The 20,110-nt window shown below is 45.4% G+C and overlaps 1 protein-coding gene across 1 annotated transcript in view; it reads left to right on the forward strand.

The window, feature by feature from the left end:
* The window catches only part of GGT6 (gamma-glutamyltransferase 6), a 119,063-nt gene that overhangs the window by 96,592 nt on the left and 2,361 nt on the right, over positions 1-20,110 (forward strand). Inside the window, exons 2-3 of the mRNA XM_063453537.1 lie at positions 1,704-2,104; positions 15,899-16,012. Coding sequence (XP_063309607.1) covers positions 1,704-2,104; positions 15,899-16,012 — 515 coding nt within the window. The remainder of the gene's footprint in view (positions 1-1,703; positions 2,105-15,898; positions 16,013-20,110) is intronic.

Below are 20,110 nucleotides of genomic sequence, written 5' to 3' on the forward strand. Positions count from 1 at the left end.
CAGGTACATACAGGACACTCCCAGGGGGAGGATGAAATTGACCAATCACATGGATGTACCTCCCACACCTTTTCTCCCCTTAGATTAACACTTAATCCAATTATACAGTACACACTTTTCCCCAATTCCTGGATGTACCCCAAATACATATGATACACCCCTAAAATGGTATCCCCTGATAGCCCTGATCTTGGTGAGCAACATACTCAAAAATCGCCCAGATCGGACCAGGGGTTCGGGAGTTATGAGCAGGCAAAGTTTTGACCGACCGCATGGGTAAAGTATCCGAAAACAGTTCCATGCATTTTGGCCCTGCGGTCGGTCACAAACAAGGGAATGAAAACAGACGAATTGCCTGTGTTATAGAGCCTGGAGAGGGTTTGAATGAATTCCCTTGTTTGTGGGGTTCTTTCTACCGAACGGCGGGCCATTCGGTAGTTTCTATACGAAATCCTGGAAGTCTGGAGGTCTCAGCGGTGTTTGCCTAGTCGAGTGTCCGATTTTAGTTCCAGACACTCGACGGCAAAACACCGCTGTTCGGTAGTTTAAGATGGCCGCCGCCACGTGTTTGTTTCCCGAATGGCGGCCACCCAGAGGACAAAGAATACATTACACTGATTGCCAATTACCCGTTTGCAACATTGTTGCAAACGGTAATTGGAGGCACACTTATTCCTGGGTGGTCTGGTTGTTCGGTAGTTTCACTCAATATAATGAATGGAGTGATTCTACCGAACAATCATATGAATGCTGCATACATATCACCCAGGTTAAACTTAACACATGCATACATATACAATATTACAGGCAGCACACTAGAACATGCTTCACAGTCTTAAAGGGACAGTAGTCCCAAAAGTCCCAATGTGTCCATAGATGCTGTTAAAAGGGCCAGTAGCAGCAATATACAGTACAATATGCCCAAATATAAATCTTTAACTGTACCAATTTTCCAGGGGCCATAGTCAGCAGGTAAGAGGCAGGCAGCCAGGCCTCTCCAATGTCCAGTGGCGAGGTAGGTTCCGCCACAAGTAGTCTGAGCATTAGTTCATGGACCATCTAATGCTTGGCACTCACTAGCTTATAACACATTTTATTGACACACTCCGCTGTGTCTTCACGGGCTCACCCTGGAGTTATTTCATATGGTGATACCATGGTATTTCCTTGTTTCCTGTTGGCAATGGAAGCTGAAGGAGGAAGCTGCATTTTGCTGCAAACAATCCCCTGCAGAATTTATTTTTTTATTCGAGTAATAGACAACTCAGAGCATACATGGAAAGCAGGATGAGGTATCTGCATGAACGTATCTTGGGTGCTTCAAGCGCACACTGAGTGTCAGTATGGACCATAGATTGACAGAAGTCAGGAACCACCAGAAAATTGAGTTATCTGACCTAGTGCGAGGTTAAGTATTCTAGAACCATTTGATATGACTATATCCCCATATTTAGCCAACCAGCTAAGGTATTTTGTGTGACTCTGAAAGATAAAGAGCTCTTATAATGCAATTTGAGCTGCTCCGTGGTTTATTGCAATCTATGAACCTCTTTCCTCTGTATTAGTACATTGTGCAGATCCCAGAATAGAATGTGATGAAGGATAGAAGGGGAGGTACTCGTGATCACTGGACTAGAAAGTTGGGTAGAGGATATATTAAACATGCCATGCACAGCTCTTAATTGCTCTGTTTCTCCCACCAGTGATTCATCTCTTACAATTGTTCGAGCTCGATACCGAGAAGCATGTTTGAGAATCCTTTCCTCCATCTTGTTCCTATTGGTGGCTGTGGCCTTCATTTTCTATGAACTAAAGTATGGATCTCTTGATTCGAAACCAGCATCTTTCAGACCACCAGGTTCTCTGGAACATTCGTGGAACAGCAGTCAGTGGGCAGATGTCCCACCATTCTATCAGAATGAAGAAAAGTCTGTGGAAGGTCAGCACCATGAAGATATGGAGACAGAGCAACACAACCACCATGACAAGCTCAATGAGTTAGATCATCACAGCCACTCTCACAAAGAACAACCAGAAATGCTACCTGCAACCCACAGCCATGCTTCTGGCACATACCACAACGCAGCCATAGTTAGTGACTCCGGTGAGTTCCTATCGAAACATTAGATACATGGCTTATTCAATCAGTCACAACATAAACAGCTACTTCACACACGCCTTGTTATCATTATCTTTGTTTAATATACGCCATTACCCACCTCTCCATAGACTCTACTGGTGCAGTGTCCATCTCTCCCCCAGAATCCTTCTCTCCATACACTGTCCCCCAGAATCCTTCTCTCCATACACTGTCCCCCAGAATCCTTCTCTCCATACACTGTCCCCCAGAATCCTTCTCTCCATACACTGTCCCCCTGAATCCTTCTCTCCATTCACTGTCCCTCAGAATCCATCTCTCGATGCACTAACGTCCCTCAGAATCCATCTCTCGATGCACTAACGTCCCTCAGAATCCATCTCTCGATGCACTAACGTCCCTCAGAATCCATCTCTCGATGCACTAACGTCCCTCAGAATCCATCTCTCGATGCACTAACGTCCCTCAGAATCCATCTCTCGATGCACTAACGTCCCTCAGAATCCATCTCTCGATGCACTAACGTCCCTCAGAATCCATCTCTCGATGCACTAACGTCCCTCAGAATCCATCTCTCGATGCACTAACGTCCCTCAGAATCCATCTCTCGATGCACTAACGTCCCTCAGAATCCATCTCTCGATGCACTAACGTCCCTCAGAATCCATCTCTCGATGCACTAACGTCCCCCAGAATCCATCTCTCGATGCACTAACGTCCCTCAGAATCCATCTCTCGATGCACGTCCCCCTGCACTTCTTTTATACCTGCTATCCTTTTGCTATAATCTTCTCAATCTCTTGTCTTCTCAACTGGAACAAATCTTGTTTACCCCCTTTCAGTTATTCTCTAATTTGATGGCAATATATAATAATCTACAACAAATTCAGTATACAGGGTAAATTATGTAATGTGCCATGTGGCAAACTCCCCTTTTTAAGGGAGTTTGCCATGAGTTTTTGAAGGGGCCTGCTTGCCCGCCTCCTGCCCTGTGACTATGGCCCTGGATGTATTGCCATTTAAAACACGTTATTTGGGCTTATTGGATTTTTAAAACACTTTTTCTGCCCCTTTAATTCCATGGGAAAATTTGCATCTTCCCCTCCCCAGTTTTCCTCTCCTATTGTTCTCCAGCAGGGTGTTGTCCCAGGTACACTGCCAGACCAGTTGAAACTCAATCTCTCATCAGCCATTGCGATTGTTTAACCGCATGGCAATTCAACTGTACTCGTGTGATCTGAGCGCTTTTTTCGGACATATTGAGCGCTCAGATCCAAGCTATCTGGTGATGTGTCGGACATATAGGTTAAACATTGTATTATATGAGTTATATATTTTTATGTAGTTTTTGTAACAGTTTTTGGACTTCGAGATAATTGGCTTACCACAGCCACTTAAAGGGACACTATAGTCACATGAACAACTACAGCTTAATGTAGTTGTTCAGGTGAGATCTATAGCTCCCTGCAGGTAATCTAATGTAAACACTGTATTTTCAGAGAAAATACAGTGTTTACATTGATTGATAGGAATACCTCCAGTGGCCGTCACTCAGACGGCCACCAGAGGGACTTCCTATCGTGTAGGGCCCTAAAAAGGCATTGATTGATAGGAATACCTCCAGTGGCCGTCACTCAGACGGCCACCAGAGGGACTTCCTATCGTGTAGGGCCGTAAAAAGGCCTTGTACACGTTAGACGTATTAAAATACGTCTGACGTGTGCAGGAGAGAGAAGGCACTGTGTGCGCGCCTTCTCTCTCCAGCCTGTCAGCAGAGGAGAGGGGGCGGGCAAAGATCGCGAGCTGACTGACATGCGCAATAGTGCGCTCAGGACTTCAGAGGGCAGCATGAATGCGGCGAAGCAAGGGAGCAATGACGCTTCATTTTGGCGAAATAGGGGGTGCGGCTTCACGAGGCTCCCGGCGCTGGAACCAGGTGAGTAAAATACTCTGCCTGGAGAGTCCCTTTAACCCCTTAAGGACACATGACATGTCATGATTCCCTTTTATTCCAGAAGTTTGGTCCTTAAGGGGTGTGACGAGAGCAATCTCGCCACATTGCATTGGAGAAGCCTGGTTGTCCGCTTGCTGCCTTTTGACTATGGCCCTGGGAGATTGGGCCCTTTAAAAACAGTATTCGGCCATACCAGAGTGTATGTCACTCATTCTGGCATTTTAAATACTGTGGGGAAGAATTGACACTTTTTATATGGCACTTCAGATGCAGCCGAAGTCGTCGAAGTGGCCACTATTCGACAAACGAACACGTGGTGGTGGCCATTTTAATTCATGCGAACGCGGTCAGCGGTGTGTGCAGCCAAATCTATGGAACGGTTTGCGGCTACCCAATTGCATGAACACCGCTGACCCGTACCATCTTCGACAACGCGGCCGGAGACTAATTCCCGTTCGAAGATTCGAACGCTCGTTCGAATGGGACTTAGTCATTTTCTCGGTGTAAAATAGACCGACCACACAGCCCAAATCCATGGAACTGTTTTGGGCATGAAAATGTGCTGGCGGTCGGTCATAGAGGACTTCCGGCTATCTTTTTATCTACTTGGGGGATTTGTATGATTTTTGAGAGTGTTTATGTAAAGTATGCTGAGTTTAAATATGTAATTTTTATGAAGATTGGATGTATGGTTTTAAAGTTACAGGATATGTGGAAAAACTGTATTTTTACTGTCTGTGATAATTATGTTAAACCATTGTGTAACATAATTGTATCACAGGCAGAGGGGAGGATTTTGTGTGTAAATGCTGGGAGTGTCTTCTGTAATGTACGTGTATGATTGGTTATTTTGTAACACCCTGTGGGTGGTCCTACCTAAGGGTAACTGTCATAAAAGAAGGTTCTTTTGGTGCAATTAAACAGACCACTGCTTGACCCTCAACACGGAACCTTGCCTCGTTCTTGGGGGGATTCACTGTATGCTGATAGAGACTGATTGCTAGGAGTGTAAGCCGCTTGGAAGCTTTTCCTATTCGTCTGCTAGCAGCTATTCGTGAGGTTCCGGTTCAGGAGTTTGGAGTGCTATTTTATATCCAGTTCGGGAGTTTGGAACATTCCCTTGTATGCGGTTCGGGAGGTTGGTGTTCTGCAGTAGCTGTGCCTGATCTCTGGAAGGGGAAGATCTTCTAAACGGCGGTTTAACCCCTTTATGCCTGGGGGTGCAGTTACATGGGGTTAAGCCAATTATCTCCAGGATAGAGGAGAAGATAGACCGGCTGCACAACCTAAATCTGTGGAACTGTTTTGGCATGAAAGCCATGCTTGCAGTCGGTCAAATGTGACTTCCATAAAACTTTTGAACCCCTGCTCTGATCTGGGTGATTTTTGGATATGTTGTTCACCCAGATCAGGGCAATCCAGTGATGTATATGGGGGTATGTTGTTGTTTTGGGGTGTTTCTGTGTTTTGGGTAATACTATATTTTATGGGGTGTTTCTGTGTTTTGGGTAAAACTGTATATTTTCTGCCTGTGGTAATTAAGTTAGTCCATTGTGTTTGTTACCGTATATACTAGAGTATAAGCCGACCCGAATATAAGCCGAGGCCCCTAATTTTACCCCCAAAAACTGGGAAAACTTATTGACTCGAGTATAAGACTAGGGTGGGAAATGCAGCAGCTACTGGTAAATTTCTAAATAAAATTAGATCCTAAAAAAATTATATTAATTGAATTTTTATTTGCAGTGTGTGTGTATGAGTGCAGAGTGTGTGTGTGTGAGTGCAGAGTGTGTGTGTGTGAGTGCAGAGTGTGTGTGTGTGAGTGCAGAGTGTGTGTGTGTGAGTGCAGAGTGTGTGTGTGTGAGTGCAGAGTGTGTGTGTGAGTGCAGAGTGTGTGTGTGAGTGCAGAGTGTGTGTGTGAGTGCAGAGTGTGTGTGTGAGTGCAGAGTGTGTGTGTGAGTGCAGAGTGTGTGTGTGAGTGCAGAGTGTGTGTGTGAGTGCAGAGTGTGTGTGTGAGTGCAGAGTGTGTGTGTGAGTGCAGAGTGTGTGTGTGAGTGCAGAGTGTGTGTGTGAGTGCAGAGTGTGTGTGTGAGTGCAGAGTGTGTGTGTGAGTGCAGAGTGTGTGTGTGAGTGCAGTGTGTGTGTGAGTGCAGTGTGTGTGTGAGTGTGTGTGTGTGAGTGTGTGAGTGCAGAGTGTGTGTGTGAGTGAGTGCAGAGTGTGTGTGTGTGTGAGTGCAGAGTGTGTGTGTGTGAGTGCAGAGTGTGTGTGTGTGAGTGCAGAGTGTGTGTGTGTGAGTGCAGAGTGTGTGTGTGTGAGTGCAGAGTGTGTGTGTGTGAGTGCAGAGTGTGTGTGTGTGAGTGCAGAGTGTGTGTGTGTGTGAGTGCAGAGTGTGTGTGTGTGTGTGTGAGTGCAGAGTGTGTGTGTGTGAGTGCAGAGTGTGTGTGAGTGAGTGCAGAGTGTGTGTGTGAGTGAGTGCAGAGTGTGTGTGTGAGTGAGTGCAGAGTGTGTGTGTGAGTGAGTGCAGAGTGTGTGTGTGAGTGAGTGCAGAGTGTGTGTGTGAGTGAGTGCAGAGTGTGTGTGTGTGTATGAATGCAGTGTGTGTGTGTGTGTGTATATGAATGCAGTGTGTGTGTGTGTGTATATGAATGCAGTGTGTGTGTGTGTATATGAATGCAGTGTGTGTGTGTGTATATGAATGCAGTGTGTGTGTGTGTATATGAGTGCAGTGTGTGTGTGTGAATGCAGTGTGTGTGTGTATATGAGTGCAGTGTGTGTGTATGAGTGCAGTGTGTGTGTGTGTATATGAGTGCAGTGTGTGTGTGTGAGTGCAGTGTGTGTGTATGAGTGCAGTGTGTGTGTATGAGTGCAGTGTGTGTGTGTGAGTGCAGTGTGTGTGTGTGAGTGCAGAGTGTGTGTGTGAGTGCAGAGTGTGTGTGTGAGTGCAGAGTGTGTGTGTGAGTGCAGAGTGTGTGTGTGAGTGCAGAGTGTGTGTGTGAGTGCAGAGTGTGTGTGTGAGTGCAGAGTGTGTGTGTGAGTGCAGAGTGTGTGTGTGAGTGCAGAGTGTGTGTGTGTGTATATGAGTGCAGTGTGTGTGTGTGTATATGAATGCAGTGTGTGTGTGTGTGTGTATATGAATGCAGTGTGTATGAGTGTGTATATGAATGCAGTGTGTATGAGTGTGTATGTGAATGCAGTGTGTGTGTGTGTGTGTGTGAATGCAGTGTGTGTGTGTGTGTGTGTGAATGCAGTGTGTGTGTGTGTGTGTGTATGCAGTGTGTGTGTGTGTGTGAATGCAGTGTGTATATGAGTGCAGTGTGTGTGTGTGTGTGTGTGTGTGAATGCAGTGTGTATATGAGTGCAGTGTGTGTGTGTGTGTGTGTGTGTGAATGCAGTGTGTATATGAGTGCAGTGTGTGTGTGTGTGATGCAGAGCCTTGGTGGGGAGTGGGCATTTTAATATATTTTTTATTATTATTATTTTCATTTTTTTTGGTATATTATTTATTTATTTATTTTTATTACTACATTTTTTTGTCCCCCCTCCCTGCTTGCTAGCGTGCCAGGGAGGGGGGCTCCTTCCCTGGTGGTCCAGTGGGATTGGTAATTCAGTGGGGGGGAGAGGGGGGCTGTGAGAGATGTTACTTACCTCTCCTGCAGCTCCTGTCACCTGTGACCGAGGTGCTGAACGGACGGCGCGGAGGAGGAGAGAGCTGACAGGAGCTGCAGGAGAGGTAAGTAACATCTCTCACAGCCCCTGTCTGTATTATGGCAATGCAAATTGCCATAATACAGACTATTGACTCGAGTATAAGCCGAGTTGGGGTTTTTTAGCACAAAAAATGTGCTGAAAAACTCGGCTTATACTCGAGTATATACGGTAATTATATCACAGGCATTAGCTGGGAGTGTCTGCCTGTACTGTACTGTGTTGATTGGCTGTTGTAACTTTGTGTCCGGTGTACCACAAGGTCCACATGGGTGGTAATCTTGTGGGGAAATGTGTATAAAATAAGCAATAAAGCCTCAGTGCATTCTGTTCCTGTTTACACTCCAACACTGTGTGTCGTCCTGTTATTGGAGGGAAGAAAGATTTAACCCCTGTGTCTGCTGTTCCAGCTTGCAGGGGATTCAACGGGGAAAGTCCTTGTAAAGACTAGAGCTAATTCCCCATTCGGTTCCAGAGTTCCCAGGACTGAGTGTCGTCCAGTGCCTGGAGGTATTGAGTGGAGTGCTGGTGCAGTGCTGATGGTCCTTGGTAAGCGCTAGGAGCATCCTTCAACGAAGGTACCCAGTCGGGGTGCCAGGTGATCAGTTACATGCCACAACCCCAATCCCAACGGGGAAAACATATCCACTGAAAGCGGCACTGTCATGCCGAATCCCGTTTTTTTTTTTTAACCCCCCTTCCGCCTATAATACATCCAAATGGCCCCCTAGTCACCCCCAAATGCCCCTAAGCCCCCCACAATACCTATTTTTTATTCTTTATTTTCTGCCCCGATCTTTATTCAGGGCGCCGCCATCTTTGTGTGGGTAGGTGAAGTCCCTGAGGGACACGTCATCTGCCCACACTAGATAGCCCTGAGATTCCCGCACATGCCCAGTGAAACACCTGGACATGCGAACGGGAATTTCATCCATTCATTCATTCATCAGACAGACGAATGAATGAATAGAAAAAATCAAACGAACAAACCGAATATCAGTGTTCGTTTGTTTGTTCGGTTTATTACAAGGAGGGAGCTACCGGCGTGCAGCTCCCTCCTTGTAATATGTAAAGACAGAAGCGGCAGGGAGCTGTGCTCCTCACCACTTCATAAGCCCCCCTGGTCCCCCCCTCACTCTATGGGGGTCAATATGACCCCCATAATAGCATAAGGGAGATTAAAATCTCCCGAATGCCCCTACTCGCTATACCGTGAGTAGGGGCATGTCCCCTAAACAGTGAGCAGCCTGTGGCTGCTCACTGTAAAAAAAAATGGTAATGGGGGGGGTGGGGGGACGACCTACTGTCCTCCCCCCCTCCCCGGCCCCCACCCCTGGGCGGCGGGTGGGGGCCATAATAGTAATGAGGGGGGGGGCTACTATCCCCCCCCCAGGCCCCCACCCCTGGGCGGCGGGTGGGGGCCATAATGGTAATGGGGGGGGGGTCCTACTGCCCTGAGTGGTGGGTGAGGGCCGTAAATAAAGATAGGGGGGGGACCTAGTGTCCTTCCCCCCCCACCGGCCCCCACCCCTGAGCGGTGGGTGGGGGCCCTAATAAAACAATAAGGGGGGGGGACTTACTGTCCTCCCCCCTGGCCCCCACCCCTGAGCGGTGGGTGGGGGCCCTAAATGAAACACCCCCCCCCCCCCAATCAAGGTGACTAGGGGTCCCAAGCCCCTAGTCACCCCCCACCCAAAACAAACTATCCCCTACCTACCCCCCTCACCCTAAAAATAGTAGCTTCCCCGCCCTGCGGAGGTCAGTCTGCGCAGAGCCCTCCATGGGTGAAGATGGATTATTTTTTTTGCGCTCGGGTTTTTTTATTTTATTTTTAGTTCGACGGGTATGATGGATTTTTATTTGGCCTTTTTGGGGGCTGAAGAAAGAAGATTTTAGAAAAAAGACGTCAAATGGTAAGTTTATTTTTTTTATTTTTTTACAGGTTAGTTATTTTATTCCCCCCTCACTATTTTTAGGGTGAGGGGGGTAGGTAGGGGATAGTTTTTTTTTTTTTGGGGGGGGGTGACTAGGGGCTTGGGACCCCTAGTCACCTTGATTGGGGGGGGTTTCATTTAGGGCCCCCACCCACCGCTCAGGGGGAGGACAGTAGGTGTGTCCCCCCTTGTTTTATTAGGGCACCACCCACCGCTCAGGGGTGGGGGCCGGGGGGGGAGGACAGTAGGTCCCCCCCCATATCTTTATTTAGGGCCTCCACCCACCGCTCAGGGGTGGGGGCCGGGGGGAGGACAGTAGGTCCCCCCATCTTTATTTAGGGCCCCCACCCACCGCTCAGGGGTGGGGGCCAGGGGGGAGGACAGTAGGTCCCCCCCCCCTTATTGTTTTATTAGGACACCAGCCGCACGGGGGGGTTATTAGGTTTTTTGTTTTTTACAGTGAGCAGCTATAGGCTGCTCACTGCTTACTACACATGTCCCTCCTCGCGATATAGCGAGTAGGGGCATATTATTTACTAATACTCAGTAATCTTTACTTAGTATTAGTACATTTGGCTGAAATACCAATTCAGGTCTTTCAGCCTTTTAGTAGATGGCTCCCTGATACCGTGGGAATTAGGGAGTTATCTACTAAGCGGCTGCAAGATGCAGCCACAGCAATGAATAGGATCGGAGTTTCATTCATTAGAATGAAATTCCGATACGAACAAAGTACCGAATTGCATCCTAACACCAATGGAGAAACAGTGCTCATTCTGTTAGGATGCAATTCGCCAGTTTTGCCGGCGTTCTGTCTAAGTGACAGGACGTTCGGCAATACTGACAGGAAGCATTGTGGGAACAGGGAGGAAAGCTAGGGATCATGGGAAAATTGCTCTGACCAGCGGAAATGAAGCACACTTTGCTCCTCCGCTGGTCAGAGCTGGTCAAGCGGAGGAATCCCATAAGACAAAGAGTCCCTACTTTGTCTTATGATTTTAAAGAAAACTAAAGAAGACAGGAAGAAAAGAATAACAGATCCCGAGAGAGGGGGAGAAGAGGAAGAGATTGAGGAAAGGTAAGTTCGGCATGACAGTGCCGCTTGAAGGAAGAAAAAATAAAATAAAAATACAGAGGTCACTTACTTCATGCTGATGTTTGAAATTGGCTGTAAGGTGGTGCTAGACTAATCCCAAATAAACGTTTCACCACTCGCTGCCATCCATAATAATTAAACTAGATCATTCAGGAGTAATGCATCTTAATTTGTAAAACAAAATTGTAACACGGCATGTAAATAGCAGGCAGACCTCATAAAGAAAGGGGCATAAAATAACAATATGAGAAAGTGTCTCCCCCCCTCCCCCAATAAAAACAAATAAATGAACACCAATGCAAAAAAAATAGAAAGTCAGCCCTGCGCCTGCTGAAAGGGGAGGAAACAAATGTTGAAAATAAAAATGAAATGCCTAATGGATATCATAATCTCCTGGTATTCTCTCACACAGTTGTGCTCAAAAGTTTGCATACCTTGGCAGAAATTGTGACATTTTAGCATTGATTTTGAAAATATGACTGATCATGCAAAAAATGTCTTTCATTGAAGGATAGTGATAATATGAAGCCATTTATTACCACATACAGTAGTTGTTTGGCTCCTTTTTTAAATTCTAATGATAAAAGAAATCACTTAAATGACCCTGATTAAATGTTTACATAGCCTTGAATGTGTTCCTTGTTACAGACACACAAGGTGACACAAACAGGTTAAAATGGCAATTAAAGGTTAATTTCCAACACCTGTGACTTTTTAAATTGCAATTAGTGTCTGTGTATAAATAGTCAATGCGTTTGTTAGCTCTCACGTGGATGCACTGAGCAGGCTAGATACTGAGCCATGGGGAGCAGAAAAAAACTGTCAAAAGACCTGCGTAACAAAGTAATGGAAACTTTATAAAGATGGAAAATGATATAAAAATATATCCAAAGCATTAAAAATGCCAGTCACTACTGTTCAATCACTTATTAAGAAGATGAAAATTCGGGGATCTCTTGGCACCAAGCCACGGTCAGGTAGACCAAGAAAGATTTCAGCCACAACTGCCAGAAGAATTGTTCGGGATACAAATAAAAACCCACATGTAACCTCAGCATAAATACAGGCTGCTCTGGAAAAAGACTGTGTGGTTGTTTCAAGGAGCACAATACGACGATACTTGAACAAAAATTAACTGCATGGTCGGGTTGCCAGAAAAAAGCCTTTACTGCGCCAATGCCACAAAAAAGCCTGGTTACAATATGCCAACACCTTGACATGCCTCACAGCTACTGGCACACTGTAATTTGGAGTGACGAGACCAAAATAGAGCTTTTTGGTCACAGCCATAAGCGCTATGTCTGGAGAGGGGTCAACAAAGGCCTATAGTGAAAAGAATACCATCCCCACTGTGAAGCATGGTGATGGCTCACTGATGTTTTGGTGGTGTGTGAGCTCTAAAGGCATGGGGAATCTTGTGAAAATTGATGGCAAGATGAATGCAGCATGTTATCAGAAAATACTGGCAGACAATTTGCAACCTTCTGCAAGAAGACTGCTCATGGGACGCTCTTGGAGTTTCCATCATGAAAATGACCCTAAGCACAAGGCCAAGTTGACCCTCCAGTGGTTACAGCCAGGGCCACCACCGGAAATTTTGGGCCCCTAACTCAGCTCAGGGTCTGGGCCCCCTGGGGCCCGCCTCCAAGAATACACACACAGACACAAACACACACACTGATACAAAAGGACACAGATACATACTAACAGACACACATACTGAAACAGACATACACGCATACAGGCATACATACGGACACACACATACTGAGACATACACACATACAGACACACAGGCATACATAATGACAGACAGACACATACTAACATACATACAGACACACATGCATGAGGACATAAAGACACATACATGCATACATTCATACATACAGACCCTGACATCCATACACTCATAATGGCATACAGACATACATACATACATACATGCATATATACAACATACATGCATACAGACATCCATACACACAGACATACGTTCAGAATGATATGCAGACATACATTCATACTGACATATATATATATATATATATATATATATATATATATATGCATGCATACATACATAGAGACATACATGCATACAGACATACATAGAAATACAGACACACACATAGAAAGCTCATTTTCCAGCCACCCTCCTGTCTCTTACCTTGTCTTTGCAGGAGGGTGGCTGGGGCTGATGGGAGTAGTCGGCTGGCTCTCCCTCACTGCCGCGCGCTCCTCCCGTGCGGAGTGACCTCCCAGCAGCACTTGCTGCGGCTGCTCTTGTTTTTTTTAAAGGGGCCCGGTCGCGATATTACATGGCCATAGCGCTGACCGGGCCCCTGAAGATACAGGGCCCATTGGGTGGGTCCCCCAGGGCCACCGGGCCTGTGACAACCGTTATGGTTGTCACCCCCTGATGGCGGCCCTGGTTACAGCAGAAAAAGGTGAATGTTCTGGAGTGGCCATCACAGTCTCCTGACCTTCATATCATTGAGTCACACTGGGGAGATCTGCGGTTTATGCAAGAAGATCAAAGAGTTTGCATGACCTGGAGGCATTTTGCGAAGACGAATGGGCAACTATACCACCTGCAAGAATTAGGGGGCCTCATAGACAACTCTTACAAAAGACTGCACGCTGTAATTGATGCTATAGGGGACATTACATGGTATTAAGAACTAGGAGTATGCAGACCTTTGAACAGTGGTCATTTCATTTTTTTGTTGTTGCAATGTTTTGTTTTATGATTGTGCCATGCTGTTAAAACCTTGTCACATCCTGTTCCTGGCTGCGGATCATTCTGGCAATGGCTTCTGGTATCCAGTACTCTTTTTACAATTCTTGTTTGGTTTTTCTGGTTTTCTATTCCATGTCTGGTTTTCTTTATGCTGGGTTTTGCTAGGTTTATTCCTGTATTCTGGTCCTGGAATTCCCAGTCTCCAGGGTTCCTTTAAATGTTTGTTTTATGTTGCCACACCCGTTTGTTTTCCTTCATTCCTTTTGTTTCAGTTGGAGCCTGCAGGCAGCTGCTTAAGTCTTCTGCCCTTTCTTGCAGGTAAGTACTATGTGTGTTTTCTTTGGTGGGTTTAGCTTACTATCCTTCTCTGGTTCTGGGTTCTATTACTTCTGTCTTGTTTTCATGTTTGGTGCCTTTCCTAGTCTTTCCTTGTTTCTGTATGGGATACTTTCCTGCTGCAGAGCCTCCCTATTCAGTTCATGGGAGGTCTGCTCCCATGGGAGGTCTGCTCTGTATGGGAAAGTATCCCATACAGAAACAAGGAAAGACTAGGAAAGGCACCAAACATGAAAACAAGACAGAACTAGTAGAACCCAGAACCAGAGAAGGATAGTAAGCTAAACCCACCAAAGAAAACACACATAGTACTTACCTGCAAGAAAGGGCAGAAGGCTTGAGCAGCTGCCTGCAGGAACACTAAAACAAAAGGAATGAAGGAAAACAAACGGGTGTGGCGACATAAAACAAACATTTAAAGGATCCCTGGAGACTGGGAATTCCAGGGACGGAATACAGGAATGAACCCAGAAAAACCCAGCATAAAGAAAACCAGACATAGAATAGAAAACCAAAAAACCCAAGGAAAACTAAACAAGAATTGTAAAAAGAGTACTGGATACCAGTAGCCATTGCCAGAATGATCCGCAGCAAGGAACAGGATGTGACAAACCTACAGTTGAATATGAATCCTATAACAAATAATATAAATGTGTTTTGCCTGCTCACTTGTGTTTTCTTTAAAAATGGTACATATATTACCAATTCTCTAAGGGTATGCGAACATTTGAGCAAGCTGTACCATATACTCTATTATGACCTCCTGACAGTGTTCGTATAATCTCTCTGTATTCCCTCTTGTAGAGACCTGTATATACAATAATGTTTATTATAACACTTGAAGTAAATTTACATATTAGTAATCTCTCGGTTTCCTCCTGCAGAGACTGGTACATACCACATTATTTATTACAATGTTCTGAGTATATTTATATAGTAATAATCTCTCTGTTTCCTCCTGCAGAGACGTGTACATTGTGGCGGGACCGCTGTCTGTTCGTGAATTGCTATGAGATATTCCCCATGTTTTCCCTTGTATTGTGTTGTATTCATGTGTTTTACCTGCTCCCCGTTTGGGAGGGCTCAATGCGAACAGGTTTTGTTTGCCTCCCGAACGGGGACCACCACGAAACCTCACTTAGAATGTTGTCATAGAACGTTCACACCTTGTAACAAGGGGTTGAAACCACAAAAAGCACGGGAAGCCTCGGCACGTGCCAATTCTGAGTGGCGGCCCTTTCGTTAGACGAACGCCACCTAGGGGGAGCATTTGTGGATTGCTTCCCACCCTGTTCGGTTTCCGAACGGGGCCCTCCCCAGTGCCCCTTGTAGTGTTCACACCAATCAATTAGAACGCTGGCAACTTGCAACATAAGTGTGAAACCGCAAGGGAATTAATTAATGAGTGCTTCCCTGGGTGGCCGCCGTTCGTATGGATGAGTGGCCACCTGGGGGAGAATTCGTGTCCCGAAAGGAAGCACTTTCCTCGCCTAGCTTCACCCAGCAACCCTCGTTCTGGGTGCCCCTGAGATTGGTTGGGACACTCTTTTGAGGACAATGGAGGTTTGGCGTGCTTTCTGTGACTGGGAGTCATAGAGGTGGAATGCTTTCCCGCGATGTGACTCCCAGGTACAGAAGCTTATGGGATGAAGACCCCCTGGTCACTGGGTGGCGGGAACAGGGGACAAAGGGACTGGAGCTCCATTTCCGTCATGAGACCCCTGGGAGGGGGAGGACCTTGGGAGAGGTCATTGTCGTTATGTTATCCACCCTTTGCACTGGGAAAGTATAAAGCAGAGTGTGGCCAATAAAGTTGTTGTTGTACCCCCAGGGCTGTGTGTCGTCCAGTTTCTGGGTGGGGAATGGGTCTCTCCATACTCTAACTAAACCCCTTCCAGGGACAAGACGTGACTCATCCAGGACAACCGGGCGAGTTGTCCATCCTGCAGAGACGTGTACATACCATATTATTGATTACAATGTTTGGAGTATATTTATATAGTAATAATATCTCTGTTTTCCCTCCTGTAGAGACTTGTTCACGGGTTGGTAAAGAGGTGCTAGCATCAGATGGTACTCTGATTGACGCAGGCATTGCCACTGCCCTGTGTCTAGCTGTTGTACACCCGCACACCACTAGTCTAGGTAAGATCCTTACTGAATGCCTTTCTGTGCAATAAAAACACACTGTGCTGGTATTTTAGTGGTGCCAGGGTGAGATTTCCATATATGTAGATCTTTAACCTTTCGGTTTGAGACTTTTCTAATCCAGTCTCAGTATTTGACCAGATGGTGTGTAGCTCCTTTATAGAATCATGTTCCGTAATGATGAGAGGTGCCGTACTGCGGGCCTGCTGGTAGCTGCTACATTCAGCTCTCCGAGGGACTGGAACCATGGACAGGTAGTCTGACCTCAACTTTGTGAAATCATGGAGTAATTGTGTGATTGTCTGGAGATTTTATTAATCAAGTTGGGTTTGTTGAACAGAGTGTCCTTCCAGCAAAGGTGATAGAGACTACTACATTAAAACAAAATATTTTCATACAGTATTCCTGAGAAGTAATCCGATTCCATAATCCATCTTGGGTTGAGAAAGGAAATGGGCAGATTATATGGTTGCTCGATAGTATCTGCGCTCAGCAGAATGTGTTTTAAATGTATTGTCAATAGGGGCTGTTTTTAACGATTGCTCATTATTTGGCTTTATGTCCGCTTAAATTTGAGGCTATTTACATCTGTAGACCATGATCCACCTCAGAATTACAGGCATTAATATAGGTTATTCCTCATAATTTATCAACCACTGCTTCCTAGCCAGGTGTTTGTTTTGCACATGTGTTCATAGACAGATAGCTAACAAACAATCTAGATGATTCTGTACCCGCAGTCTGATGCTGTTGTTTCTCAATATGTGGAAGAAAGAAGTGCAGGAAACATAGCTATTGTGAAGCTAAAAATCCGTATAAGTTGATCAAAAACACAGCAGTAGCTGATGACTCGGTAACCCATAGACCAATCTTCAAAATGTAGGCCAAGCATAAACGTAATACAATGCAAAGCCTCAAAAACAATCTATGAACCTCTGGAACATGGTTTCATGGACAAATGATAAAACCACAAACGAGCTGGAAAAGAAGAATGATCCAGAGCATCACACCACATCTATGAAAAATGGTGGAGATAGGGCATGTCCAACTGCCAAGAAAGTCCCTCTCTTTATTAATGAGCGGAGTGAATTCTGAATTCCATGATATCGTATCTGCTCCAACCAAGCAAATACCTCAAACCACCAGAGTAGAGTTTCACCACCAGACAGGGAAATGCTCTAGACTAAGTGAAGAGATCACCAGTCCCAAGTCCAGAGCTAGATCTCACTTGCTGGAGGGCAACAATGTCATAAACAAAAATAAATTTCTGTACAGCCAGGTAGAGTATCAACAGGGAAGAAACTGTTTTAAGGGACTACAGTGGATTCTATATGCAGTTCTGGATGTAAATGGCCTCAAATAATCCCCAAAGACTATCCCCTCCCAATATGAAATAACCAACCAATCACCAAACGCTATCCCCCTGACCTTGAAATAACCAACCAATCCTCAAACACTGTTAACAGGAGTAGTCCCAGAAGATTGGAAGTTAGTCAATGTTGTGCCCATTCGCAAGAAAGGTAGTAGGGAGGAGTCGGCAACTATAGGTCAGTAAGCCTTACTTCAGCAGTGGGGAAAGTAATGGAAACCATGTTAAAGGATTGGATTGTTGAACATCTAAAAACACATGGATTTCAAGATCAGAGACAACATGGGTTTACTTCAGGAAGATCATGCCAAACTAATCTTATTGATTTTTTTGATTGGGTAACTAAAATAATAGATCAGGGTCGTGCAGTAGACATTGATTATCCAGATTTCAGTAAGGCTTATCAATAAACTGCAATCTTTAAGTTTGGATTCCAATATTGTTGAATGGATAAGGCAGTGGCTGAGTGACAAGCAACAGAGGGTTGTAGTCAATGCAGTATATTCGAAGCTTGGGCTTGTCACCAGTGGGTTACATCAGGGATCTGTACTTGAACCCATTCTCTTTAATGTCTTTATTAGTGATATTGCAGAAGGTCTTGATGGTAAGGTATGTCTTTTTTGCTGATGATACTTAGATATGTAGCATGGTTGATGTTCCAAATAGCAAATGAGTTGGGTAAACTAGAAAAATGGTCAGAGTTGTGGCAGCTGACATTTAATGTGGATAAGTGCAAGATAATGCATCTTGGATGTAAAAACCCAAGGGCAGAGTACAGAATATTTGATAAAGTCCTAACCTCAACATCTGAGGAAAGGGATTTAGGGGTGATTATTTCAGATGACTTAAAGGGACACTCCATGCACCCAGACCACTTCTGCTTATTGGAGTGGTCTGGGTGCCAATTCCCACTACTCTCAACCCTGCAACTGTAATTATTGCAGTTTTTTATAAACTGCAATAATTACATTGCAGGGTTAACTCCACCTCTAGTGGCTGTCTACTAGACAGCCACTAGAGGGCACTTCTGCGTTGATAGCAAAGATTTTCTTTGCTAGAGCGTCGCTGGACGTCCTCACGCTGTGTGAGGATCTCCAGCGTCGCTCAATTCCCCATAGGAAAGCATTGAAAATCTTTTTCAATGCTTTCCTATGGGGAGACCTAATGCGCGTGCACGGCATTGCCGCGCATGCGCATTGGGTTTCCTCAGTCGGTGGGCGGGTTCAGTCTCGCCCACCGGCTGACGCGATTGCTGGGAGGAGTGACGCCGAGGGACATCAGTGGGGTCTCAGGAGAGTGACTTGAAGGGGTTTTCACCCTTTCAGCTACCTGGGATGGGAGGTGGGAGGGAGAGGGTACCTGCAGTGCCAGGAAAACAATTTGTTTTCCTGGCACTGGAGTTTCCCTTTAAAGGCAGGCAGACAATGTAATAGTACAGCAGGAAATGCTAGCAGAATGCATTGTTGTATAGGGAGAGGTATTAGCTGTAGAAAGAGGGAAGTGCTCATGCCATTGTACAGAACACTGGTGAGACCTCACTTGGAGTATTGTACGCAGGATCATGAAGAAAGTCCACAAGAGGGAGTGAAACTTTGATCTTCTCTTAAATATTTCAATAAAAGTTAAGTTTTAAGGAAATCTGAGTGCAGCCAACTATTTCAATTGCCTGGATACTGGAGCCCTGGTGATGCACCCGGTCACACAACTTTGAAGCCTGAGTGCAAGGTACAACAGCTTACCGCTTGACGGTCGAAACGTTGATTTGTTTGCCTAGTATTTGAATATACATTTTTCTAAATCCAGTGCTCTCATTTCTTTGGAATATATATATATATATATATATATATATATATATATATATATTATTGATACATTTCTTCTTTTAATTCGAAATATTACTTCTTCCAGGGTAATTAAATTATACAGTAAGGCATACTTAGACACAGACAATCTTACTGATGCACACAAATAGGCTCATTGACAGACAATCTCAATGACCTGCACAGACAAGGTTACTGGCACACACAAAAATTTAGTACAGACAAACTCTGATACACACACAAGCTTACTACAGACAAGCTCACTGATGCGCACACACTCTCCCTACAGACAAGCCCATTGACACACACATGCTCCCTACAGAAGAGCTCACTAACACACAGATTCCCTACAGATAAGCTCACTGACACACATATGGCCACTACAGACAAGCTCACGATCACACCCATGCTCCTTACAGACAAGCTCACTAACACGCACAAACACATATGATCCCTACAGACAAGCTCACTGACACACATAAAAGCTCACTCACTAGCAGGCACACACACACAAACTCACTAGCAGGCGCACAAACACAGAGGCTCCCTCACTAGCAGATGCGCGCGCACACACACACACACACACACAAGCTTGCTCACTCACTAGCAGATGCACACACACACACACAAAGACATCCACACACACAGAGGTAGACAGTCAGTGACATTGAGGCAAACATCCACACATACAGAGACAGGCAGACAGCCACACAGTCACACACACGCAGGCAGTCACACACACGCAGACAGTCACACACACACACACATGCAGACAGTCACACACACAGGCAGACAGTCACACACACACACAGGCAGTCACACACAGACACACTGACCTGACCTGCTTCTAACCTCCATATCCCTTGGAGCTCCTGGAGACTGTTTGTTGGGGAAGCAGGGACTCCT

Source organism: Pelobates fuscus, chromosome 5 (genome assembly GCF_036172605.1).
Source record: "Pelobates fuscus isolate aPelFus1 chromosome 5, aPelFus1.pri, whole genome shotgun sequence".
Taxonomy (NCBI): domain Eukaryota; kingdom Metazoa; phylum Chordata; class Amphibia; order Anura; family Pelobatidae; genus Pelobates; species Pelobates fuscus.